Genomic DNA, 18,673 nt, shown 5'->3' with positions numbered 1-18,673 from the left:
GTCAAGCTTAAATAAACCAGAATATTGTGCACATCCTAAAAATCAATTCTAGGATGTTTCTTTATCACCAAAAATCTTTCACAGATAACAAGGTGAATTACTGTTAGACTGTAAAATTTATGCCATGAGGTCATATTGTGATAAATGACCTCAAAGAAGATGGAGAAGCCATATAGAGATACATTACAGAAAGCACTTTACAGATGCTTTTTCTTGGTAAAAGCCTTTCATGCATAAGCAAACAAAGGTTTCCTTGAAACTGACATGAGATTTTCCACGTAACTGCCTGTTACTAGGCCATTTTTAACAATGTGCCTCTCATGTTTCTGCTGGTGGCCATGGATTCGCAGGTTCACAGAATCACTGGTTCAACTTGGCAGAGAAGTTCCATGTACTCCTAAAGAGTGGTTGGGCCATTCTCTTTTTGTCTCTCTTAAGAGACAGAGGCCCACAACCTTATCACAAAGTAACTCTGTGAATCAATCCCAGTCATGCACTAGCTAACATGACATTTAGAACGAAGAGGAAAACTGTGTATTCTCCACTGGCATGGAATCTGCTCTCGTTATTTGTTTAAATGAGATGACTTTAAAGATCAAAGCACCAGGTCTGAAAACATCCGTCAAGTCTGGAACCAAACAAGCTGTGAAATAAATCCCTCAGTTTCTAGGCTGAGTATTTCAGTTGTATGCAGTTAAAGGCACACTGATCTCTTACGTAAAGATCTGTAGGTAAGGACTATGTTCTACATCTCCTGTTTGGTAAGAAATAGGGGCTTGGTCCCATGTCACTAGTCAGTTCTCCAGGTTCCACTTAGCTGTGGGCCCATCCATGTGACTTATGAGGAAAGGCAGTATTCAGACAGAATGGCAGTCGTAGAACTAAATTCATACACTAAGTGATGTAAAATGGTATGAACATAATCTTTTAACCAGAGAACACAGAAACCAGGTCCGAACATGTTAAATGGAAAATCATTTAAATGCTTCTCAAGCATTTACATCGAGAATTTCTCCTGCTCTACATATTTTGCAAAAGACCTGGGATTTTACGACCAGAGAAAGCGGAAGGTGTTTTACTTAATGTCTAAACAATATGCTAAGAGAATGTGAATGTGTACTGCAAGCCACAGCCACTTTACCACCTCTCTTACTTTGTTACCTACCAGGCGAGACTTCACTCTCTTTGGAAGCTCTTCCTCCAAGGTATAAATATCACCACGCTTTACCATTAGCTGGGAACCATCTTCAAACTCAACCTGCAGAGTAGGCAGAAGATCAAATAAGAACATTTGGCCTCTAGATTTACAGTACCTGAACAGTTCATTCCCAGATTACACCAAGCATAGGCCCTTCAGTCCCATGGGAATACCAAGGAAGCATCAGAAGCCAGCTCTGTCCCACTTCTGCCCTCCCTCCCACTCAGAGCACTAGAGATTTCCACTGGTTTTTAAATTCAAATCCTGAAAAAAACAGCTTTTCACTTATAATAAAAGGCAGCCCTGTATTCAGGCCAATATGAAGATGAAGAATTTCTTTCATCTTAAACAAAGAATTTTTTACACGTCATGAGGAAACAACCCCAGCTACTAAAATACATTTATATTTTAACAAGCAGAAATAATCAGCCAGGTACAAGGAATGGTGGTAAGTCCTCACGTCAAATCTTTTTCACTAAGCACTGATTACATCATGAATTATGCATCGGTTGTTACAGGAATGTTTATTCATGAAAACGTGCATATAAAAATGCTAAAACTATTAACAAATATTAAGAGATTCTCGTTTCCTTTGCTTAAGACTTATTACTTTTCTGGATAATGCAGAAAGACACAACATGGTTAATAGGGGATGGCAGGTTCGGACTGGCCACATTCAGAAGCAAGCAATCATCTGCTCTCTGAACTCCTCCCGTGCTGCCCAGGTCTCACTACTCATCAGTTACACCAGGCCTGCGATGCCTGCTGCAGTCCCTTAACCGAGCAGCATACATCAGCTGTAATAACTACGCAGGTAGGAGAACAGCCTTTGACAGATGAGCTCTGCTGAGCCCTACTGAGGTGGTTTAAGGTGCTACTAGTCCCATTTACTCTCCGGTTTTACAGATTACCGCCAGCATAGTGGAGTCAGAAGGGAAAACAAATGGACAAGTTTTAGAGCCGAGCCACAAGCAGGTCTGCCATTTCCACCCCCTGTGCTCGATCTCCTGCAGAACGGTAGAACTGGCAATGCAGGGCAGCAGCATCACAAAACATCACAAACAGAGCGGCTGGATTTTGTTTATTAAAGCTCCAAATTACTGATAAGGCTTGAGGCCTGTTCTGAACACACATTAGTTTACATTAAAAGTTGTTTGGACTATTTTTTTATTTTTATTTATTTTAAATAGACACAATCTTAGCACACAAAGCACAGGCTTAGAAATGGGAACTGGAAAGTGACTGCAAAATAAGGCAAGATGAAAATGCTGAAGCTAATCCATGCAGTCTTCCTACGAACACGCTTATTTCATAACAAAAACCCCATCTCTGTGTTGTTAAATATAATCCTATTAGACAATAGAGATGCACAGTAACTACTGAAAATAAGCATCTATATAAGGAACCAATGGTGAAAGCTATTCAGGCTATTTTCCCCATGGAGAAGAGCTCTACCTATAGGTAACTGCACGATCAGAAAAACCCAGACTCCTCATGCATATTTTTCTGTCATCTGTCACTATCAGTGGAATAGCCTATTTCAAATTTTTTTACCTTTGAGAAATTGATGACAATTTCCCATACTGTGATTAAGCTGAAAAGCATGCATAAAAATAGATCTTTATGGAACTACATATTGTACTTATTCATAACCAGGGTCACCTCAGATCACATCTTCTCTGAAGCATTTACTTTCCATTATGCACATGAAGAAGACCGTTAACAGACAAGGTGGACTATTGTGCTCTTTGCACACAGATATGAAACACTCTGTGTGCAGTAAGGATAGAAACCAGAACCCAATTTCAAACAAATGCAAGATTTGGGACTTCCTTTGCCTTTTACAATTGTCTAGGGGCATCAACCTCTTTAAAATAACAATTATATTCCAGCATGTATTTTTCAAAAGGATATGCACAAAGCACACTTTCCTTTATAAATCACTATAATTTTCAGCTTCTTGGTAACATTTAAAACAGATTTAATCCAATGAACACACTGCATCTCATAAAACCTTCTGTGCTGAAATACTAATGCTGTGTTATCAGGTTAAATCTTCCTTTACTTCTGGAGCCTTCCAGAAACAAAAATCCTCTATGTACAAGGCTAAAAGACAAAAAAAAAATGGCTGCTGTTTTTTCTCTATTTAAAAACAGAGGTGGTGAGAGTGCATGAGACTATTATTCCCACATGCTGCTACTGCTCTGTAAAGTACCTTCCCATGGCCAGAGGTTTATTTCCCCCCTTGAAGTAGTCTCCTGACCCATAATTTCCCTTACTTTCCCTTGAATTGTCAAGGAAAGTTTTAATTATGTAAATACTGGCTCACGGGGAACTGTAGGTCATGAGCTCAGTTAGCACGAGCCATCAGATAGCCATCAGAGAGTAGTAGGAGCAGGTCACTTTTGACCTGAGTCAGATCTGAGCTGTTTTTCAGTATTCCACTAACGAATCTGAGACATCAGCCATTAAACTCTTTTCTCAAAATGGAGGTGAATGGCTTCTCCTCCATCTGCCCTCTGTTATGGGAAAGTTCCTGTGTAGAAGCTTCCTAATAGTGGTGAACACTCAGGGAACAATTGCTATGGGTCAAGGACAAGGAACAGCTTCTAGAGACCAACGTGTCTTTAAGTGTTGCCTCTTCATCCAAATAAAGAGCAAAGACATTTACTTTCAAGAGGATAGCTACTGCATGTTAAGCAATCTTGTACTGACTTTAACAAGTCCTTTTGGTTTACTAATGCTTTTTTTATTCTCTTCAGCTGTAAAAAACTGCACAACTATAATCAAGAAGTTGTGCATCTTTCCCACAATTAGAAAAATGGCAAATCTATTTTGCATGTTAAGAGCAGTCTGATGTACGTCTAGCCATGCAGCCATATTCTGCCACAGAATACCTTTACCCCGATCCTATTTTAACACCACATTTCTCTTTAGACTACCAGCAGTATTAATTTCAGAAGGCAAATTCTCTCTTCAGGACCAGAGCAAACATTCAACATTAGTGGCCTATACAATAGGGGTAACAATCAGAGATGTCAATATGAAGTACATGGATACTCTCCCATGCTTACCTGATAAATCTGACTGATCTGGGCTGCAATAAACTTGGCCTTATAGACGATTCCATCTGTCCACTGCAGCTGAACCATCTCACCCTCTGGAGGGGGTCCCATTTGGATGCAGTCTCTGCTCTGAGGACAGACAGGCAAAGAGGTCAGACAGCCAACAGAGACAAAGCTCAACAAGTAGTTAAAGAAGTGCGTTAAAAAACACTGCTTGTGGAAGTTCCTATATAATGCTATAATTATGCATAAGTTACTAGACTTGTGATTAATTGCAGTAATCTCAAACAAACCATTAAACACTGAAAGAACAGAAATAAGCACTTGCACCTCCTTCTGGTGACAGTACTCAGTTCTAGAAAATTTCTCGTTACAAATCCCAAAACATCAAATTGCCTATGCCACAAAAACCAAATGGGGTGACCTGCTCTGTTTCACATGGTGAATCAACAGTACAATCAGGAAGAGAACGCATGAGTTGACAAGTCAGCCTTTTCTATACATTCCCTCTATTAAGTGCATTTCCTATTTTGAACCAGAAGTGCTTGCAACCTGCTTCCCCCATGAATCACACTTGTCAGTTGAAAAAGGAGAGATTATTCAACCACAAAACAAATAGGATGCGACTTAAAACAAACACTGCATTCTGTTAAGTTATACGCATATAGCAATATCACATTTTTGTAAAGGAACAAAAAAAAAGAAATGAGATAATGTCACAAACAGGAAGGATGGTAGTGAAGAACAGTATGAGCTTTTCTATGCAAGTAGCAACTTTACTTTTTTGATTTTTCTTTTTTTTAACTATTTTGTTGTTCTGCCCCACAGCGTACAGAAGGAATGCACACGTTTCACTTTGTACTCTTTTATAACAGTAATAGTCTCCATAGTGAGCTGCTTACAATAATGCTTTCTGGGTAAACGTTGTCACTGTATGAACCGTCATCAAAGTTTACTTCATAGAAAGTCTGCGTTGTCGTGCCAATCACTTTACATCTGTAGTAGAGTCCATTTCGGTTCTTTGTGATCACAGTCTGTCCAAGGGTCACTTCCCTTCGAAACGGAATCTGTATTGAAGAGAAAAGGGAGAAATTGGCAGTCAGAAAAGCTGAGTTAAAAATACAGGTGCAGAGACACTGTCCTATAAAAACTGCAGAAATAAAAAAAAATATATTAAAAAACATCCAACAAACTTACATTCTGGTTAGCTGCTTTGTGTTTGAAGCAAGTGATGGACACGACGTAGGGCCAGTCATCCGGCTCCATGGGTACGCCAGCCGCGTGCGCACAGGTCACGTGGAAGGAAGTGGAGCAGTGCTCGTAGGAGCACTGGATGCAGGCACCAGACACTTTCTTCATCCGCTTCCGACAGTACACGCATTTCTGAAACACAAGTTAGCATTATGCAGACAGTCCACAGCAGCTTTAACGCAACATATTGGCATCCTGGTAACAGACAGGGTCAAAAACTTAATAGTGGCTACAGCACAGAAGCCACAGCCAAAACTGGTGATGTTTCATGCTATGATATCAAATCTAACTCTGCCAGAATTGCCCGTCCAGCTCTATACACTTGCCTGGAGTCACCTGTAAGCCAAGTTAGTACCCGCTGTAGTTTCTTATCATTCCCACGACCACAACACCTACCAGTAATTCAGCCCTCCAGAACCATACTGGATGGTGAAGCAGAATAAAATCCAATGTGAGACTATGCTCACAGGAGGACTGAGAGAAAGGAGGACCTAACAGACATGCACGTCAGTATTATTAAAGAACTTATTATTAAAGAACTTCTTATTAATACTCATCCTCCTTAGATAATATAAAATATACCTATCTTATTTCAAACTGCAGCTAGGCCATCGCAGACACTGCGGAAAAATAATGTTTAACTTTTGGAAAGAACAGAACAGAGGATAACTGTGTAATAGTTTGTCCTATTATGTTTAATGGAACATTTTTTCTATCAGATCTAATAGAATATCATTTCATGTACTGGAACAATGGTAGGGTTTTTTGTTGCCGTTTGTGTTTTTTTTTTTTTTTTACGTACAAACATACCAATTGTAAGTGTCTTATTGCTATCCATGTCAGATTACTGGAGATAACTCAGAAGAAATTAAAACATTGTACCAAACATCAGAATTAGAACGGGAAAAAAACGTATGTAACCTTTTGGCTTTTTAAAATCGTTTTCTGCAAAGCAGATCTGCTTATTAGACCTATCTAATTAGACAGCATTTAGAGGGGACAGGTAAGCGACTTAAGGCATGCGACTGCTTTAAAAAGAAATCTAAAAAAGATTGGAAGCAGGCATTAAGTGTCAGTGGGAAACAAGATAAATCTCCTCCTTAACAGCACCAAATTCTTGTTTAAAGCTTCTCAGAAATACATGAGATTAGATTTTGGTAATCCCAATCTAAAGAAATTTAAGTTGGACGCTTGGAAATATTTCCAGGCAACTATTTGGAAACACCATTCTTAGGCTTTTAACATCTTAAGTCTAGAGGATCTGTCACTGATCGATGAAAGCTCCTTTACCTTAGCCGAGACTTCTTAGACAAGGCAAATCAAGGAAAATTTAATATCACACATGAGATGAACATGCATTTTACTTGTTAGAATGAATTGCACTACTTAAAACAGCTCGTATAAATAAAATCCTGAGAGATATTATATGCCTGTGAATCCAACTATACAGCCACGTAATTTATTTATTACAGAGAAATAATTTCCATACACAAGGAGGAACAGAGGAAAGCAATAATTTTTAGTGCCCATTTCCAGATGACTGTCTCCAAAGCACATTACTCTGGCTTGCTCCAAACACTGCCCCCCAAGTTTGATTGACGGCCGCCCTCCCAACCCATCCGCCCACCTTAATATAAATGTCCTATAAACATACTCTGATATTACGCATAACAGTTTCTCTCTGCAGTGTCTGATATTAAACAGGGCCTTTCTTTCCCTCTTTAAATCTCCACAGCTTCTCGTTTACCTCACTTCCATTAAAGCAGCGCTCCAAGCATGCAACATATCAGAACTCATGACCCCAGTTGTAAGGTCCTTATGAATTGCTACATCCCATGGGATTAGCATTGTAACGGGAGCTTCCTGAGGACACACAATAAGCCTGTGCAACCCCCAGAAGTACAAATTCACTCTGCTCCTAGATCTGGGCTAACTGAAAAGTGTATCCTCAAAAATGTTAAGAGTAATACCGCATATAAACAATCCCACGCACACCAAATAAGAATTGCCAAATTTCAACGTTGTATTTGTGTTATCAGAGTCCATGGGGCCTAGCTAAGAGCCCCGCTGCGCTACAACCCATTGCCAAGGCAAATAAAAGACCACTCCTTCTCCAAAGACTATTTCTCTTTTCCTTCAAAGCAAAACATACAAAAGAAAGGCAGATACCTTCTTCCTTCTTTCTCTGCAAGCTAACCCCTCCCCGACTGGGACCTATCCCCCAAGTATATGAAATAAGTCACATTCACTTCCTGTGAATTAAATTAAGTCAGTACGTTTACACCAAAGATTAATTTGGCCTTTTTACTGAAACTAACAAAAGCCAGGAAATTCAAAGTCAGGGCCTTAGTGTTGCCAGAATGTGTTTTTTTCGTATTTAATAAGCTCTGCCTTTATCGCGCTGTAAACCACGTTCAAAAGCCAGATAAGCACCCCAGCAAAGTGCACAGCAGGAACACGGCACTGAAAGCAAGTCAATAGCAATGAGATCTCATTATTAATCTGTCAATACCTAATTCTCTCGCCAGCAGGGACAACTGCTGATATACAGTGTGCTCAATACTGCCTCTCACGGGAGTATTAACCCTGAAGTATCAGGAATCTGCCTTTATTGATGCAAACAGGTTTCTTCCAAGCCAGAAGGATTAGCATGCATCTAACGACACCCCGATGGTAGACAGATTCCTTACGGCAGGCAAAAGAGCTACAGAAGTGGAATCTTGAGAGCAAATATGATCACAGGATAAAGAAAAACGAGGGCTACTGTAAGACTGAAATGTAGAAGATGGTGAAAGGAGTGAAAATGTTGAAGATCTGGAAGTGTGAGAGATGTGATGAGCAGAAGCACCAGCACTAGGTACTACAGTGAAGCAGCACATGCAAGATTGAAGACATTTCCTCGGGGAGAGGAGATGCGAGAAGGTCTAAAGCACAGGAGAAAAATCTTCAGAATAAATGCACACCGGAGAGTTGGGTCATAGCTGAGAGTAAGAAATGGGCTGTCTCCTGCTTGATGAACACCGCAATTCATTTACTCCACTGAGGAATGACAGCTAATTATTCCAAATTTCCGCGTCATAAATAATTTACGCACACAGGCCCATAATACACCATTAATCAGGAAGCATGCAAGCTGCATTCGTTGAATGATGCAATACCCACAGACGAACTCAGGAGTCTGGGATGAAAAAGGGAGGCCTGGTGTGGGCTTGAAGAACAGAAGATACTCTTTAAGCAAGGCACTGCAATTCCTTGACGCATCAGCCCTACCACAGTAACTTAAAAAAATAAAACCAAAAAAAATAATCGCAGGTAATTCTTATCTATTCACTTCAACAACTCACAACCTTTGCATAATTTCTACTATCCCTTTCTATCTTTTTCAGCATGAAAGGCCACCTCTCAAATTTTATCTACCACTGCATCAACTCCACCAATGGCAAATCATCAGATCCACAACCTTTTAGTCCCCTTCACTTCATCTTCCTAAATATATCTGCACATCTTCACCCCCGCAAAAAAAAAAAAAGTAACAAAGCAAAAGAAAAAAACACAAACCCACCACCAAAAAAAAAAAAAAAAAAAAACTGACATCCCCCCTCAGTATCCTCCCGACTCCCTCGTGTGCTCCACAAATTATCTGCAAAATCCTTACTATTAAGAAAACTCTCCCCAATGGCTCATGAACATGTTTCCCCACACATGCTCACCCCGTTTAAATTTCCTCTCTGTACTCCACACACTACCCCAATGCTGCCTGTAGAAGCACCACTGCCTTTCAAGTCTTAGCTCCAGATAGTTTATTTGCTTACTTTCCTGCACCAAATGACACTCAACGTCACGTTATATGTGGTGGCAACACCAACAAACTGTTTTCAACAGACATTGATGGTGCATGCATACATACTGTAAAGGCACTTCTAAACATGACCAGCAGAGCTGAATGATTTTTATAATCATTAATTAGCCTACAAGCCTACTAGACTCTGAGTTGAAGTGCTTCTTATCAAAATGCTCTACCTTCCCTCAGATATGAAGAAAACACAAGGTGTAAATGGAATACAAAGCTGAAGAGATCAACAGAACTACGAGGCTTTAATTCAGGAACAGAAGACGTGTATGTAGCAGGTCTGCGTAGAGGCTTCGGATGGAATAGCCAATGTCGCAGAACAGATTGAAGCAACAAAGTTTTAGTTTAGCTTAGCCAGTACATTAATACTGCCCTGGCTCTATACAATTGTAAGGTAGCCACAGAAGAGTTAAAGAATTAAGTCATAATGTTTCCTTGTGAGGCTCCATTAAGCAATACAAGTAAGTCTTGTGTAAAAGGATTTTCAGTTCATCGTTACAAGTGCTGGTAATGAAGAGGATGCATGCTGGAAATGTCAGATGATCCATAAAGACCCAGTGCTGTAAGATTTATCACTCTCACATCACACCGCTCCATCACTCCACCTGAATAATGAATGCTTTTTACATTCACATTTGTGTACAAAACCCATTTGCACAACAGAGAAATAACTCTGGAAGCAGACAGAGATTCTTCCTAATCTCTCACCCAGCCCTGCCTGGGCTGCCTGCACTAAATAGCTGCACAGTTAACAAATACATCAGTCCTAACCAATACATCACTGCTAACTTCACCTTCCCCCATACCACACTCCGAACTGTCATCCAACTGATCTCTGCATAAAAAAAGCAGCAAAAGCACAATTTATTTTGCAATAACGCACTATAGCGATGGAGCATTAACTAACATGAAGATTAATTGCTCTGAGCTAATGAATCATCCATTACTAATCCCTCAGATGAGGTTATTTGCAGCTAAGTAACAAGTTGTAGCTGGACTTTTTATTAAGGTCTTTGCAGAGCCTTGCCTTGCAGTCACGGTCACAAAGATGTATTAATTTCTACAATAAATTTCTTGATGGACAAAGAGAAATACTTTAAGGAAAGTCGAATCTAATTAGAGATGAACAGGTCAGCATGTCAGCTTCTTTCCAGTTACTATCTCCTGTCACACTCCTGCCATGCGGTAGGTTTCAGGTAGGTTAGCCCCAAATGTGGAGTGGGCAAATAACTCAGGCTCTGCCTAGGGTAGGATAAGAGCACACTCCTAGGGAGTAAAGGCAGATCAGGTAATCACAACTCTTTTGTATGTCAAGACACTGAGAGAGCACCTCCAGAAGACAAGCAAACAATACAGTGTCCTTGGCATTTGTGAGAAATAACTGAGAACACGAAAATCAAAAGAAGCCTACCAGTTTCCATCTCTGCTCTGGAATAGCACTGATATCCACAGGATGACGCTCTATTACATTGAGAAAACGGGCCTCAGGGACAGCAATAGCACAAATTATATGGATCCACCTGGAAAAAAAGGTTGGGAGAAAACAGAGTATACTATTATTTGAATTAAACACTCAAGAGGGCAGTTAACATTTCTCTGACTCCATCACCTACAGTACCGAGGCATGTTTATGGTGGTTGGCAGCCTTAGCAATGTTACCAACCGATTCGTTAATCACGGTCACACAAGGTAAAGGTATCTGGAAAAACAGGGCTCAACCTTCTTATGCACTTGATGGTGCATGACACTAAACATTTTCTGAAAAGACTTTTCACTGAGAATGAACCAAATTTAAGAATGCTCACACCCAAGTAAGCCTGATGTTTTCAACATGGTCTAGAGTGTAAGATGGTAGTTATTCAAACTCACCCTGCTAATTTAGTGAATAGCAGTTACCTTCGTAATGCCAAAACTTGTTGTTACAATGGGCATTGAGACCAAACTCGCAGAACTAGAAGATGAGGTGCAATATAAAAGGACAAAAATATTTAAAAACATTACTTACCGCCCATCAGTGGTCATCTGAAGAGCTCCTCCCCTGAGATTACACAGGCAACATTCCTGTAGTAACAAAACCACTTCAGAGAGGACTGAAAAGGTCTGCCAGACCTTTCACAAAAAGCTGACTACATCTGCAATGCAAACCGTATCCTCCCACCACCCAGCTCTGTGGAGGTATGTAATCAACCCACACAGTTTTCTTTCATCTACAGAAGAGTAGATGCTTACCGCTGCCCATGCGTTGGCTGAGCACCGTGAGCAAGACCAGCTTTCATTCACCAAATCTGGACGTATTCCATAACAGCCTGAAAGAAATGAAATTATACCCAGAGTTATGCTAATATTTCTGTAGTACTGAGTTATCGACTGCTCAATTCACGAGGGAAAGGACAGTCTCAAATTACTGAATTAAACTTAAAAGAAGTTATTCATAAAGCGCTGCGATTGCCACAATAACTCGATTTATAAAAATCATCCACTTAACCACACAAACATTTTGTCAAAAAAAGTCAATAGTATAGATTCACAGCTGTCTCCTGTATCTGAAGTCTCTTTTCATCACACAGCAAACCAAGGAAGCAGATTCAACCCAACCCTAGAAAATGGGCAGGGGTGGTGAATCTTAAACTGATCTGAAAGAGAGACAGACACCTTTAACTGAAGTACTTCTGGAGCTCAGAATGGGGAAGAATAGGCTGGAATTTAATCACTGATTTCTTGCTTCAAGTCTACAGGCATCTTTACAATGGGATCTGAGGAAGAAATAGTTAAGACTGACTGAACCCCCAATTCTCCTTTAACAACGACCCTAAAGGAACAAGAAAAATATGCTCTTTTGACGGATTTTGTCAACACTCTAAAAACCTAGAAAGCTTTGCAAAAGCTTTCTTCTCCATTTGTCCTTGTTGTTGTCATAATCTATCACAGCTGGGTGAGGGCACTTCTCAGGAACAAGTAGGTTGCCAACTGGTTTTACAGCATGCTGCCAGATAAACCCAAGTACAACTGAGCCCTGCAATCCTGTAATAAAGCAAATGGATTCTCTGCAGCAAAGTCAAAGGGATATCACAGTTTTGCTGTACAAACAGTGACAAGGAAACAAGAAGACACTCAAGACCACATCAGAATAGAATGCAGAAAGTAAATCCCATTCACAGGGTAAGGCACAGCTAAATCAAAAATCTGAATTTCTCTGCACCCTGTCTGAGACTGCGGATTAACATCAGTGTGCCCACATCGCTCTCTCCCTAAATCAGAGTTTGGCCATTGAAACCACTTTGATAGATTAGTATATTGAAGACGTATGGATGTAGAAGACAGCATCACTGTTCTGATTGCTAGAGAGACCACAGTCTGGGAAGAAAGAAAAGTCTTTATCCCCACACTTGTTCCTTATCGTATGCTCTTATTAGCCAGAAGTGACCATAATCACAGACACAGTATGGAAATAGAAGTTGTACTTTAGTTCTCCACAAGAGACAGCCAAGCTGAGCTGCATGGTGACATGTGGACTATAAAATTGGAACAACAAAAGTAATTCCAGCTGATGCAAGTCAAATAAGATTTCCCATCTGTCAAGATGAAACAGCTGAACAGTAATTTGTCACATCTCCTGGTACAAGTGCAAATGTTAACTAGATGTCATACAATCTACAATGAAGGTACACTCTACAAGGATTAATCAGATCTTCTTTTAGACATAACTACTAGGGAAACAAACAGACATATGTTCCTTTTTGTTAATCAAGTGCCAATCCTACAAATAGCAACACAGGCACTAATAAAAATATATCTCAGCAACTACTCTATCTCTGATGTACACAAGAACAAGACAACCTAACCAACCTTACCTTACCCAAGGCCGATATAGAAACAAGCAAAAAGAGTGCAATCAGCTCTGTGATTTCTGCTTTAGTGCAAAAAATAAAAGACGACAAAATGAGGGATCTTTTATGTGAGGCATAGAAGAATTGGCCAACAAAACAAATAGTAAAAAGTGCATTTGTGCATATTTTAAGAACAGTTACTGCCAAGATGACCTCGAATATACACATACTAGTACCAGAAAAGGAAGGAGCGGGAGTGACAGGAATAGCAAGCATGCCTAGGAGGTATTCAAATATAGGTGACACAAATACAAATTTGAGAGTTTCTGAATATCCAAAACAGTTTGGTGAAGAAGGAAACACTCACTAGCATGAACCTGCAGGCAGCATTTGGCACAGGATATCAAGGGACTGGTTCCATCTTCTCCAATATAGGAATTTGAAGGAAGGGGCTCTGTGTTTTCTCCACTTGAGGTAAAGCACATCTCTGGGATCAGAGGCTTGGTCTTTTGTCCGCACTTAGAAAGGTGGACGAAGGAGGTGGTCTCCCCTGCAGAGACTGGGGCAGCTTCCTTATCCACCTGTAAAGACTTAGAGAGAAAATTGCATCGTAAGAATCTCCTCTTCCCCGGTCACAGCTTTAACCTTAAAGTCAAAGCACTTCCCCTGCAAAAAAAGTCATCCCCTCCTGTCATCCAACACCTGACCCCATGCAGAACAAATAAGGAACTTTAGGATGTAACTTCTCATGCACACCTCCACACCCACCCTTTTGCTCCTCTCCCTTCCTTAGGCCTGCATTTGGATTCATAATTTATTTTGAAAGCTGAAGGAAATATTAGAATAACAAGTTTTCCCTGTTTTTCTTCTGTAAAAATCTCAATTCCTAAATTGCAGCTAAAAATACCAAGGGGGAAAAATATATTAATAAAAGTAAGACGTCCTTCTCCTCCCCACGACACTCCCATCCTTTTGGCATTCCTCCCTATTCTTTCTGCAACAATTTCTCCAGAAGAACATTTCAAGGTTTCTGGTAGCAGAGCTGAGTTAAAAACAAAGGATTAAAACAGCCCAGCTATAGCCAGTTTTCCTCACAACCATTATATAACCAATCAGCAATCCTGAACACACATTTTATTTTTGGTCTGTATAATAAATTAAGAGATTTATAATTGGAGAACGAGGTGGGTTCTGCTTTTTTCAGAAAAAGCTTCCAACACATACATATGAATACACTGCATGTATTCCTATCGGATACATATAGCCAGATTTGGCTCTAAAAACATGCAAAAATGGCTCAATACACAACTGGACAAATAAATAATTCACCTGATAAATTTTGCCTTTCAGCTCATAACATAACCCAAAGCGTATTAGTAGTTTCTAAAGAATGATGTATATGCTTGTTGAGTACATTCTCATTTTGCTGCTTGTTTGCATATATTCAAAAGTCCAGGCACAGATCTAAACAAGAGTGATCACAGCCCAACATGGCACTGCTTTGCTGCATGAAATACTGTTTGCAGTGCAAACCCATGTATGTGTGATTTAAATAATTAAAGCTGAGAAAGCCAGAGAAGCCAGGACAGATAAAAAAGGCTAGACCCACTGCCTCTGCCAAATCCAAACGCGCTTCTCTGACACAAATTTGTATGAGACTTCCCATTTTATTACAAAGGTCTGCATCGTAACTTGCACAGTAGCTACCATTTAGCACCCAGCACTGATGCATCTATCAGAGAAGATTTAGAAATTACCTGGTTATATGGGTAGAAGAGGGTACAGACAGCACAGTATGGCTCACTCAGTGCAGCAGCTGCATTGAATTTTCGTTCAGCTGGGAAATTATGTGCTTTATTCTTCCACTGAAGGGAAAGTAAAGATTTCAAAGCCTCTGGGTCACTCATATCTTCCTCCCCAGAAAATGGAAACGTTTCTAGAAAAAAAAAAATCCCCAAACGATGGACAGGCTTTAGGACAGGCAAAATGTAGTGGCAAGGTAGGGTTAAACAGCTTATGTTTCAACAACACCAGTTGAATAATTAAGAACAGTCAACCCATCCATGATGCTTCACACGTGTCTCAAATACTTCTTTAAGTGGATAGAATCTCCACTTAATGGGTAGGACAGACAAGGTGGAGACACCAATGACCTGATGAAATCATCCATGAGGAAGAAGGAGGATCTGTATTTATTGCCCTCCTAACTCTCCACTTCCCTAGACCTAGAAACCTGCAGCATCCTTTTAATGAGGCCAAGTTCAAGAAACATGATGCAAGTGCAAGGAAATCCCCCTGTCCTTTCCCCAGCTGGGAGCTGTGCTCTCTAACAGCCATGCATGCCATACATGCTAACCCCCTTCTCCCAGCTGTCAGCAGCAAGGCCATTTCAACCTTCACAAAGCGCCTCCTGTACCTGGTTCTGCAAACACCAATGCTGCCCAGGAGATGCACATGGTTCAAGTTTTCATTTTACTTTTCTGCAGCTGCTTCACAGCAACTTCCACCGAGCGCACACCGCTAAGCCTTCAATTCACATTCATCACCACCTTTCCTTCTGCCAGAGCTCTGATCGGTACTGCTTGTGCTAATTAGCTTGCTAATTCTTTGTTTTTACAAAACCTTTAAAAGGCCCTTGGTATTTTATGATTAAACCACCACCGAATCCACTCGTGCCAGTCTGGGGGTCCAAGTTTCTTACCCGTCATTATTAAGCAATTTTGAGTCACTACAAGTGTTAAAGAAATTTGCCATGCAAGTCTAAGCGTAAACTGCTCATTTCATCACCCATCTGCAAAGCACCCAAAAGAACAGCTTTGGCCAGGAGAACTCAAAACATCTTGGTGGAGCATCATCCCCAGAGCACAGCACATCAAACAACATTGCTCACTGCTAATTACTGGAAATCTGCAGTTAATGCTCTCCTCTCAAAAAATCTAAGCCTCTTCTCCATTCCTACCTCCCCTTCTATATTTTCAAATTCTTATGCTGCTGAAAAAGATAGGAGGAACTTTCAGGAAAACACTTACAGCTAAGTTTACATCTGAGATTTTGAATGCTCCTTCCAAGTAATTTGAGACGTATTTGTCAGACAACGTGGGAAATTTGGTTGTTTGATCAATCCTTTTTTGAAGATTATAAACAGTGTTTGTCTTTGCCACTCTAACATGATGATTCCTTTCTAAAATATCTTTGCTTTCTCACTGCAGTTTTATGTTGGACTAAAACTGGTATCCACGGGCTGACAAGAACTGCTAATAGCTCAGCCTTTTCCACAATACTGCACAGAGTTCTGGTAAAAGGGGAAGCAAAAAGGAACAGCCTTGCCAGTGGCTGAGCGAGGCGTCCCTTCCTAGTGGAAGACAATGCTTGTGCCACGCACTGACTGCCAGTTCAGGCAGCATCAGCACACAGCTGGCTCTCTAACAGAACGGATTTACAAGGACGTGTTTTAACACTGGTCACTTCAGCTAAACACGCTTACCAGTCCACATCTCGTGTAGGGTACAGCTGAAATTAAAAAGATCAGTGACCCTGGGTATGCAGATTGATACTACCACGATGGATTTTCAAAGCACAGCTCAACAGTCACCTCTTAAAGAAATCAAGCACCTTTAAGGAATTTTTGAGACGTGAGCCAAAACCAAACCATGTGTTTCTCCAACTTTTCATCAAAGCGTATCAGGAAACGGGGAAGGATTTATGATACCAGTGAAATCAATGAAAGCTGATTGGAAACCAGCATCATAATCCATATTGAAAGGGTAAGAGTAAAAAGGAAATAACTCTTGTATGTGATCATCACTTTCATTCATCCCAGGATGGATTCCAGGTGAGCCACAGTATTCAGGATGGCTCCTGTGTCTCCAAAGCAACTTACACACAGGGAGAAAAGGTTTGCAGTTTGTCTCAATTGAATGTTAGTGTAGAATATTGCGTTCCCTTAATTTATATGCTCACTTTTCCTCACTGCAGCCTCCAGATCATCCTTATACATTAGCCCTGAAAAAGCTCAGAGTGCAGAGAGCTGCTTCTATTCCCTTGCGGGGAAGAGAAGAATTTGTTTGATCAGATTTTGCCCAGCAGTGCTGTAAATCAGTCCCCAAGAAATGCCAGCTCTCACAGAAGCGGCTCCTGAGTCAGCCAGCTAAGTCCCCATACACCATCCAACAAGTCAAAACAGTGAAAGGAATCTGTCTAATGAGGATCCTTCAGCACAGAGTTTGTTGCAAGGTACACCAAAACAAGATAACTAACTAGACTCAACTGCTTTTCTACACTTCGCTCCACATTACACATATGCAGGATATCAAATGCATCATCCCCAGCAAGGAGATGGAGGTACAGCATACCCTACTGCCACACCAGGCTTCTTTAAAATGTCTTCTCTGTCTTGTGTCCTTCTGAATGTAAAGCTTTAAGTTCCTTGAAAGCTGGGACTGGCACCTACACCTTCAAGTACCTGTGTGAAAAATCTTACTACGGAGTTTCTGTATTCTGAATATTTTATAACGTAGGCAAGACCCAGAAGTGGTAAATTATACCACACTACAACACAAGTGAGAAGTAAGAGCCCTTTTTATTTTTTTCTCCTCCTTTTGCCCAGATACTATGGAATTTACAGTGACTGGAATTGTGGGAAAACAAAAATCAGTGTAAAGTTAAGCACTGAGAGACTTTCTACTTCTCATTTCTAGATTTGTTATGAAAAGTTGGACCCCAACATTGACATGAATCAAAAAAACAACCAAAAAGTTAGAATTTACCATCCCTATACATATAATAGCAGACCTTATATCCACCTCCCTCTGAAGTGATCTCATATGAATGAAATAGCTAAGAAGCAGCTTTAACTTCGTTATTTACTATGAACTCTTACCTCCCTTTGCTCAAAATGTTGCCTCGTTCTGCAACCAGCAAAGTATTTTTCTTGATAGAAAAAAGGATGGGAGGTGAGAAGGGACTCCTCCTACAGATGTATTTGCTTCTAGCCGGGTTATCAGAACGGGAACATGCTGCATTTTCTACCATTTTCTAAGTATAACGCAAAAACTTTCAAGCCATCCAATTTTGTTAATCGGCTTCAGCAATTTTTCCACGTTAGACAAGACACACAAAGCAGTCTCCATGCTAGTGCAGCACTCACCCTCATCACTCGAGGTTTCCTGTTTAACAACTGACAACGGGGAGCGGGTTGGAGGTTTGCCCAGTGGATGACGACGACTTTTCTTTATCTCCATCTTCATTTTTGAAAAAGCAGCGGTCTGTAACAAACCAGAACGAGCTAGATGGGTACCCCAAAATCTATTGGCAAGCAAAGGAGACTACAGGACAACAGAAGTAGAATACTTGTCATAAAGAATTGGTGAATTTACACAGCCAACTTTTCATTGCCTTTTCGCTGAATCAATAAAGCCTCCCAAGCCAATTAGTGTAGTAGATAAAGCCAATTCTGTCTCCTAAGATGTCAGGTACAGGTAAA

General features: G+C 40.5%; 1 protein-coding gene across 3 annotated transcripts in view; it reads right to left on the bottom strand.

Moving 5' to 3' along the window:
• Nucleotides 1–18,673, bottom strand: part of KDM4B (lysine demethylase 4B) — a 90,495-nt gene that overhangs the window by 3,067 nt on the left and 68,755 nt on the right. For all 3 annotated transcript variants that reach the window (XM_068661989.1, XM_068661990.1, XM_068661991.1), the window contains 10 exons: nucleotides 18,338–18,455; nucleotides 14,949–15,127; nucleotides 13,559–13,781; nucleotides 11,594–11,670; nucleotides 11,370–11,425; nucleotides 10,776–10,884; nucleotides 5,461–5,646; nucleotides 5,166–5,330; nucleotides 4,273–4,392; nucleotides 1,166–1,258 (listed from right to left, as the gene is read on the bottom strand). In XM_068661989.1, the coding sequence (XP_068518090.1) occupies nucleotides 1,166–1,258; nucleotides 4,273–4,392; nucleotides 5,166–5,330; nucleotides 5,461–5,646; nucleotides 10,776–10,884; nucleotides 11,370–11,425; nucleotides 11,594–11,670; nucleotides 13,559–13,781; nucleotides 14,949–15,127; nucleotides 18,338–18,455 (1,326 nt within the window). The remainder of the gene's footprint in view (nucleotides 1–1,165; nucleotides 1,259–4,272; nucleotides 4,393–5,165; nucleotides 5,331–5,460; nucleotides 5,647–10,775; nucleotides 10,885–11,369; nucleotides 11,426–11,593; nucleotides 11,671–13,558; nucleotides 13,782–14,948; nucleotides 15,128–18,337; nucleotides 18,456–18,673) is intronic.

This window comes from Anas acuta, chromosome 26 (genome assembly GCF_963932015.1).
Source record: "Anas acuta chromosome 26, bAnaAcu1.1, whole genome shotgun sequence".
In the NCBI taxonomy this organism is placed as follows: Eukaryota; Metazoa; Chordata; class Aves; order Anseriformes; family Anatidae; genus Anas; species Anas acuta.
Note: the sequence above shows the minus strand (reverse complement) of the source record. Positions and strands in the feature narration are given on the sequence as shown.